The sequence below is a fragment of the Podarcis cretensis genome (assembly GCF_951804945.1).
Source record: "Podarcis cretensis genome assembly, chromosome: 12".
Classification (NCBI taxonomy): domain Eukaryota; kingdom Metazoa; phylum Chordata; class Lepidosauria; order Squamata; family Lacertidae; genus Podarcis; species Podarcis cretensis.
The window spans coordinates 34,947,670-34,955,576 of record NC_137181.1 but is presented as its reverse complement, the minus strand read 5'-3'; the positions used below and the strand labels follow the sequence as shown (position 1 = coordinate 34,955,576).

Genomic DNA, 7,907 nt, shown 5'->3' with positions numbered 1-7,907 from the left:
CAATGGGAGAAACTGTAAGCAAGTGAGCCAAGTGAAATCGATGTGCTTGCTTTTCGAGATTTTTTTTTTAAAGTGATGAATGGCAAAATAACACGACCGGTCACCAGTTTGGGTGTCCACACACACACACACACACACACACACACCTTGCTTCGTTGCCTTATCGCGACAAAGTGACTATTCTCTTAGCTGTTGGGGTGTTTGTTGGTACTTTCCATTTTACTGGCTCGTTACTCAATCCCGTTTTTTAAAAAACAAAATGCCTTCTTCCAGGTTACAACAACAGCAAACACCCAGTATGGGGTGTGTGGGGGGTGTGTGTGTGTGTGTGTGTGAGAGAGAGAGAGAGAGAGAAGGCTGAACCTGCAATTTTAAACAATCAAAAATATCCATATTTTCTCATCAGATGGACAAACTTGGACCATAAACCCCGGAGACACTAATATACGTTTCCCCGTTCACCGTACGTACTTAACACCAACAGGAACTGCCGCTGAGGTGAGTGTGTGTAAGGGTGGGGAAAGAGCATTTCACTCAGTGGGATTGCTTAAAACAACAGCAGGTTTTCCTCGCCAACAGCCGTGCAACGATCGTATTGGCAAACCTGAGTGCCTTCTGTCTAAGGAGCTGGCACACTTTTGACATCTTCTCCCCGCCCCTCCCAGCCTTCTTACTTAAAAGTTGTCTGTTTCCCCTTTCCGTGCACGCATTAAAAGACCAAGCGTGAACTCCACAAAGCAGCTTGAAAGCACGGGTTCCTTGGCTTTAAGGTGCGCGTGCTAAGCTTAGCGGGCCTTGCTCCCAGGTAAACATGCTGTGGGGATCCACTGCCGAGAGATCCTGGCGCCTCTGCGCTGTTTACGCCTCAGCTTAAAAGCAAGGGTCACGCAAGGATCGTGGCACTTGGGAAAAAAAAACACTCGTCGGTTTTTGCGGATGGGCCGCTGACAAGAATCGATTCGGCCAAGTGACCAGGTTTCACCCACTTTACATTTGATCAAATCGAAACACACACGCACAACATCACCCCCACCTCCTCTTCTTGGCTGCCTACAGGCCCTCGTCGTATCTCTTGCTTTATTTATCTCCTGATCGCCAGGGCCCCGCTAGGAAGAAAGCTTTTGTTTTGGGGAGGGTTTCGGCTAAACCGCCCCCACCCCCGATCCAGTTCCGTCTCAAGCGCTGGGATTCCTAATGGCTCTCTGAGCCGCGCTCGGAGGCTCAGGGCGAGGGCAGACTTCTGCAAGTTGTTCCCAGGATGTAAATTAGGTCCCCAAAGCTGTTGTCCAAATCGAAGAAACAGAGAAATTAATCTGGGAGACTATCCATCATAGACTGTAATAAAGGGAGCGACACGGATGAGACAGATGATATGATTAAGGAGCTGTGGTCGTTTTAATTAACTTTTTGCTGTCCTGTAATGATCAAACTGGTCAACAGACCCGGTCAATAAGCATGTTAATATCAAACAAATAAAACCAGGGATGATTAAAAACCTCCTGGTTTATTAAATTTGAAATTCAAATGAAATTTATGCTGCAGATGCATACAGAATGCTAATAGGTAGTCACTTTAACCCAGAGTGGTGGATGCTACAGGTTTGCAAGAAAAAAGGCACCGCATCTCTCTAAACCCTGCGCATCACGGGGTGGGTGGGTGGCGAGTTTTTATTAATTTCTGTGGGTGCACGCGGGGGAAAGGGCGGAGGGAATAGCCTCCCCAGTTGCCGGCCCTTCCAGATACCTGAACGCTTTCTTCATATAAGAACTTCAACCGTCTAAGGTGTGAGCTGGCCGATATAAAAACCTCAAGCTCCGGGAGCTAGCAAGCAATTTACATACGAGGGGTAAGGCCAGATGTTAACCGGGTGAGGGTCAAAAGTGGATAAAAATCGACCCCCCCCAAGTTCAGGAGTGCTTGCCTTCTCTAAGTTTTTTGGGAGGTGTCAAAAAGAACCAGGATACGGTGTTTTGCCCCCCCCCCCAATTCTAGCTCCCGACCGTATGTTTGGAATAGTTCCACCGACACCCTTTGCAAATCCTTGCCAACCTGGGCATATGCCGCCTCATAGTTTTCCGACCGTAAATCAGAAAGTAAGTAAATAAAAAAGTAAAATAAGAAAAGACATCTACCTAAGCAACATGTTTAAAGCCATCTGGAAATAAATAACCATTTCCGTCAGAATAAATATCCCCAAGACATAAAGAAAATCAGAGAAGGAAGAAAAGGAGTTTTTCACTGGTCCTCTTCCCCTAACGAGTTTCTGCTCTCTGTAATTAATTTTGTTGTCGTTTCCAAAGTTGTGGAGAGGCAACGCAAAACCATCGTTTTACGCCAAGCGCTTCTAACCCTCTGCTTTTTCGAGGGAAAGGTATTGCCTGCTTGTTCAGGAGGGGGTGGAATCTGCCAATATGTCTTAATAGTTACACTTCTGGTGCACAGTGGATAAAGGCAACAGATAAAGCTAATCGCCATTCATTCATACGTGAGGGGCTCTCCCGTAAAACGCGTTTTCTTTCACATGCACTCGCCCCCCCTTTTGTGGTGAGGGGGGGGTCAAGGATAGGATTGATTCAGTTTAAATCCGAAATTTAAACAAGTGTGCATTAGGTCTTTAAAATGAATATCATTACAGAAGGAGACCAAAGCAATGAAGTTAATTCTTTTTTATTTGTTAAACGGAGTTCCCTCCTTCCCCCACCCCTTCCTCCTCCTGGGCTGGCCTGTCACGCCTTCTCAACAGGCTAAAATCATTCAGAGCAGCTCGCGGAGAGAAACACGACATTTATGGTAACCATCAGCCTTCAGAGAAAGAAAGCAGTTCATTAATTTACTTCACTCCTTACTTCGAAGTATGATAATGCGCGTTACCCCTTAATCAATAGATATGATGTACAGTCAATAAGCATAGGGCGTTAGAAAGGGGGGGCCATCACCCCCACTCAGCCTTTGGGGAGGAAAAAAGAGAATTTGCCACATTAGTCTTACACCAATGTTAGGGATCTCGGCTACAAAGCTTATCTAAGGACGCGGGGACGTCCAAGGCAAACACATCCTCAAGTCAAAACAACCGGGTTCTCTTTACTAATATTGGCATTAACCTCTCCTACCTTGAAATCAATATTGGGACAGGGCGAAGCGCCAATGCACGTTTTAACTCGGCTGGTGCTTTCCCTTCTGCCTAAATTAATAATGGTTGTACCGAAGGCAAAACAACAACCCTGCGCGCAACACGATTGCGCGCAACACCTGAGGCGCTTCGCCAACCGCTCCAGCAGCAGACCAGAGGGTTTCTCCGCCCCACCCCAAATTTGCAACAAAAGAGAGAAGAGGAACGCTCGCGCCCAAAGCAAATAAAGAAAAATAATATTAAAAAAGAAGGCGCAAGAGTATGGGGTTGAAATAGATTTAACCCGCCCTTTGGAGAGGGGAACGGAGGGCAATCCTATCGCAGGCTTCTCAACCACATCTGCAGCTCTTTGCAGTTTTACACAACACTCTTCCTTTACATAACCAGAAGGTGCTGGGCGGCGGTGGGTGGATAGAAAGGAATGTTCCTCCCTCCATCCAAAGCGGGGTTTTCCGAACCACCCAAATGACTTATCCGGAGAATGGCAAGGGAGCGGGCTGCTGGTGGAAGTCTAAAGCAATCCACTTTAAATTAAAGCCACAACTCCTAGAGCGCGCGCGCGCTGTCAGATTTATGTATGCCTTCCTAAAGTAGTGGTGGTGGTGGTGGGGGGGAGAAACCCCTGGGGAGGGGGGTTTAATATGCTCTCCCCCAAGCAATGAACTGAGCGACGCTTAAAGAAGAGGGAGACTGGTGCGTGAAGAGTTGCACTTTGGAAGGAAAACCTGAAGCGGGAAGAGGGCGAGGAGAAGCGCGCTTTGGAGAGGCGCGCCTGGGCATTCGCCGCCCTCCCTGGCGTTCGCCTGCATCCTTGCCGCCGGCAGCTTCTCTCTCCGTTTCTCTGCGGCTGCCTGCGCGCCTTTCTCCCCGGAAAGGAGCTCCTCGCCTCGTTGCAGCGGCAGCGGCGGCGGCGGCGGAAGGCGCTTGGCAGGGCCGATGATGACCTCACGCGGCCACGTCTCGGAGCGGCTGTCGGCGGCGCGGATTGGCTGGCGCGGGCTCAGCGGCACTTCAAAGCCGGCGAGGGAGCTACAATTGTGGTGGAATGGGCGGAACTGATCATTGTATTGCACACCTCTTAAAAAAAAACCACTGCCTCTGATTTATCAATATAAAAAAGATCCTCTGAGAGGAGGGCACTTTGTGGGATGGCAACTTCACTTCTAGGGGTGAGTCTGAGGATTTTCTCCCCCCCCCTTGCTGTTTTAATTGGGTCCTTTTTATTGGCGATTGGAGAAGGGTTAAAGTAGCCCCTCTCTTGACCGGGGGCTATCAGTCTCTCCTATTGAGGCTTTTATTTTTTTCCCTCTTTTGCCTTTCTCTCTCTAAGTCCAAGTGAGTTCGAGAGAAAAGAAAGCGGAAAAAGGGGAGGGGGAGGAAGAAAGAGGGCAGTCACTTTTTTTTGTTTTTTTGTCAGCGTGCAGGCAAAGGTTTTAAGGGCATTAGTAGGAACCACGTCCAGAGCTTGGGCTGAGCTATTCCTGTATCCCCGGAGAACTGGCCTCTCTCCCTCTCCCTCCCTCTATTATCTGCTACGAGGGAAAAAGCAGCTGCCTCGCTCGGTCTCCTCTTTCCCTGCGAGGTTTTTTTCCCTTCCTTTTTTTTTAAAAAAATTGCGACAGCCTGTTGTTGTTGCTTTCCCCCTCCTTTAACATTTCACTGAGCCCGTCATTTCCTGCAGGTATGTGAAACCTTTTCCTCTCAATCTAATTCCTAGCTGTGGGTGAACAGGAAAGGTGGCGGCGGGTGGTTCTTGGGTTGTTGTTTTTTGTTGGAGTTTGGGGGGAGGAAACTGCCGTCGGAAAAAGAACCCCCTTTAAAAAGTTTACAGACAGCTGGGTGGGGAAAGAGATCTGAATCTGGATCGTTTTGGCTAAATCCTGGAGTAGACTCTGTGGAAACCGAGCGACTCTGGATTGGGGCTCCGGGGTTGGCCAAGCATCTCCCCGTCGCCAGTAGGAGCCCGTGATGTATCTGGACGGGGCTTTAGCCTCCGTTCCTGCTCCTCGGCTCGCCTCGGGGATGCGTTTTCAGCTTCATGCCCAGAAGCCGTCGGCTTTCTTCCAAAGCAAGCCTCTCCGGGGGTTTTTGAGCGGGGAGACGGGAGCTTAAATGTCCTCCGGGGAGCCGGGAGGAGGCGTCCGGCAGCAGCTCCTCGAGCGCGGCTGGCTCCTGGCCGCCCCCGTCTCCCCATCGGCGGGCAAGCCGAGCAGCGCGGGGGGCTACCCTGGCCGTGAGGTCTCTTTCCCGGGCGATTCTGACGCGCGCTTCCCTGCGGGCCTCTCTCCCTTCTCGCTGCAGGAAGAACCGCGCCTGGGCTCCACTCCGCTGGCCATGCTCGCCGCCACCTGCAACAAGATCGGCAGCCCCAGCCCCTCGCCGTCGGCGCTGTCGGACAGCGCGTCGCCCTTCGCCAAAGGCTTCCACCCGTGGAAACGCTCGTCGTCGTCGTCGGGCAGCTGCAACGTCGTGGGCTCCAGCCTGGCCGGCGTCGGCGTCTCCGCCTCGGCCCGAAACGGCTCCTCGGCTCACGCGGCGGCGGCGGCGGCAGCAGCGGCGGCGGCAGCCGCGCTCGTCTCGGACTCGTTCAGCTGCGGCGGGTCGCCGGGATCCAGCGCCTTCTCGCTCACGTCCAGCGGCGCCGCGGCGGCAGCAGCCGGCTCGCCCTTCGCCAACGACTACTCCGTCTTCCAGGCGCCCGGGCCGTCGGGGGGCGGCGGCGGCGGCGGGGGCGGCGGGGGCGGCGGCGGGGCGCAGGACGCGCACCAGCCGGTCTTCATCTCCAAGGTGCACACGTCGGTGGACGGCCTGCAGGGCATCTACCCGCGCGTGGGCATGGCGCACCCGTACGAGTCGTGGTTCAAGCCTTCGCACCCGGGCGACGCGGGCGCCTCCAGCTGGTGGGACGTGGGCGCCGGCTGGCTCGACGTGCAGAACCCCAACGGGGTCCACCCGGCCGCCGCGGGGCTCCCCGCCGGCTCCCTGCACTCCCCTCTGGGCGCCTACAACTCGGATTACTCGGGCCTGGCGGGCCACTCGGCCTTCAGCAGCGGCGCGGCCTCGACGCACCTCCTGAGCCCCGCCGGGCAGCACCTCATGGACGGATTTAAGCCCGTGCTGCCGGGCTCGTACCCGGAGCCGTCGCCGTCGCCCCTGACGGCGGGCGCGGGAGGCTCCATGCTGGGCGCGGGCCCCTCCGCGCCGCTAGGCGGCTCCCCGCGCTCCTCGGCGCGCCGCTACTCGGGCCGCGCCACTTGCGACTGCCCCAACTGCCAGGAGGCCGAGCGGCTAGGCCCCGCCGGCGCCAGCCTGAGGAGGAAAGGCCTGCACAGCTGCCACATCCCCGGCTGCGGCAAGGTGTACGGCAAGACGTCGCACCTCAAGGCGCACCTGCGCTGGCACACGGGCGAGAGGCCCTTCGTGTGCAACTGGCTCTTCTGCGGCAAGCGCTTCACGCGCTCGGACGAGCTGCAGCGCCACCTGCGCACGCACACGGGCGAGAAGCGCTTCGCCTGCCCGGTCTGCAACAAGCGCTTCATGCGCAGCGACCACCTCAGCAAGCACGTCAAGACCCACAGCGGAGGCGGCGCGGGAGGAGGCGGCGGCGGAGGCGGAGGAGGCTCGGGAGGCGGCAAGAAAGGCAGCGACACCGACAGCGAGCACAGCGCCCCCGGCAGCCCGCCCTGCCACTCCCCGGAGCTGCTGCAGGCCTCCGAGCCCGGCCACCGGAACGGCCTGGAGTGAAAGCGGCAGGCCCCGAGGCAAGGCCCCGAGGGGACTCCTTTTCGTGTGTGTGTGGTTTTCCTTCTTTCTCCTCCCGCCTTTTTGTTTTCCCGCCCAGCCGCCTGAGGGGAAACCTCGCGCCTGTTTCAGCGACTCTGGTCAGGGGGTTAAACACAAAAACAAAAAACACGGGGAAATCTCTCTGGACATGTAAGTAGCGCCGCGCATTGATCCCCCGCACGGACCCCTCACTGGGCTGCCTTGCCCCGCAAGCTACGGCCCCCGGCCGCCCTAGCAGCTACGCCGCCTGAGCCGCGCGCGGGCCAGAGGAGGAGGAGGAACTTTCTCGCGGGATCTTTGGGGGTCTCCCAAGCAGCTGCTCCAGAGAGGCAGCCCCCCCTCCCCACTGACTTCCACGCTCCAAGGGGAAGAGGTTTTATTTTTTGGCAGGGGGGATGTTTCCAACCTGCGGGACAGAGGGAGGGCGTGGGATCCCGATCTGGACAAACTACAGAGCCAACAACCTATTGATTGAGAATTAGTCTCTTATCAGGAAACAAAACAAAAAGCAGCCAAGATCTCCCGCTGAAAGCACTTTGAATTATATATATATATATATATATATATATATATATATATATATATATATATATGTATGTATATATATTATGGGAAGCTTTTTTTAATTAAAAAAAAACACCATTATTTCGGACCACTCCTAAACTTCTCTTCAACTTTGCATTGAACTGCAGTCGCCAGCCCGCTAGAATTCTGCCCGTTGAAGTTGGTGGGATTACTCTGGAGTAAAAGGGTGAAGCCTGAAGCATTTGTGTGTGTGTTTGTGGATATGTGAGTGTGCATGTAGGTGTGATCACTAACCAGCCCCATTTGCAAATCACTTACGCCAGAGTATTCCGAATTGGAATGAAGTGGTTACTTATTTTACAACATTTCCAAGTGAACTGCTTCGGAGGCTAGTCCAAGGCATTTTAGTTTGTGATCCCTACCTGAGGTTGGGGGGTGGGGGTGGGGCGTTACATTCAATGGGAGTCAA

At 54.2% G+C, this 7,907-nt stretch overlaps 1 protein-coding gene across 3 annotated transcripts; it reads left to right on the top strand.

Moving 5' to 3' along the window:
* The first annotated feature begins 2,554 nt into the window (after positions 1-2,554).
* SP8 (Sp8 transcription factor) lies at positions 2,555-7,476 on the top strand. Of its 3 annotated transcripts, none has more exons than XM_079947715.1 (2): positions 2,555-4,299; positions 5,432-7,476. In XM_079947715.1, the coding sequence occupies exons 1-2, from the start codon at positions 4,279-4,281 to the stop codon at positions 6,872-6,874; spliced, it is 1,464 nt and encodes a 487-aa protein (XP_079803841.1). In that variant the 5' UTR covers positions 2,555-4,278; the 3' UTR covers positions 6,875-7,476. The 3 variants fall into 3 exon arrangements, with proteins under 3 accessions (XP_079803841.1, XP_079803842.1, XP_079803840.1); XM_079947716.1 differs by having other exon boundaries at positions 2,555-4,811; XM_079947714.1 differs by having other exon boundaries at positions 2,555-7,476.
* The last annotated feature ends 431 nt before the right edge of the window (positions 7,477-7,907 follow it).

Bases quoted from the DNA above. Each gene is read 5' to 3' on its own strand.
- SP8 (XM_079947714.1), top strand. From the start codon at position 5,243: ATGTCCTCCGGGGAGCCGGGAGGAGGCGTCCGGCAGCAGCTCCTCGAG.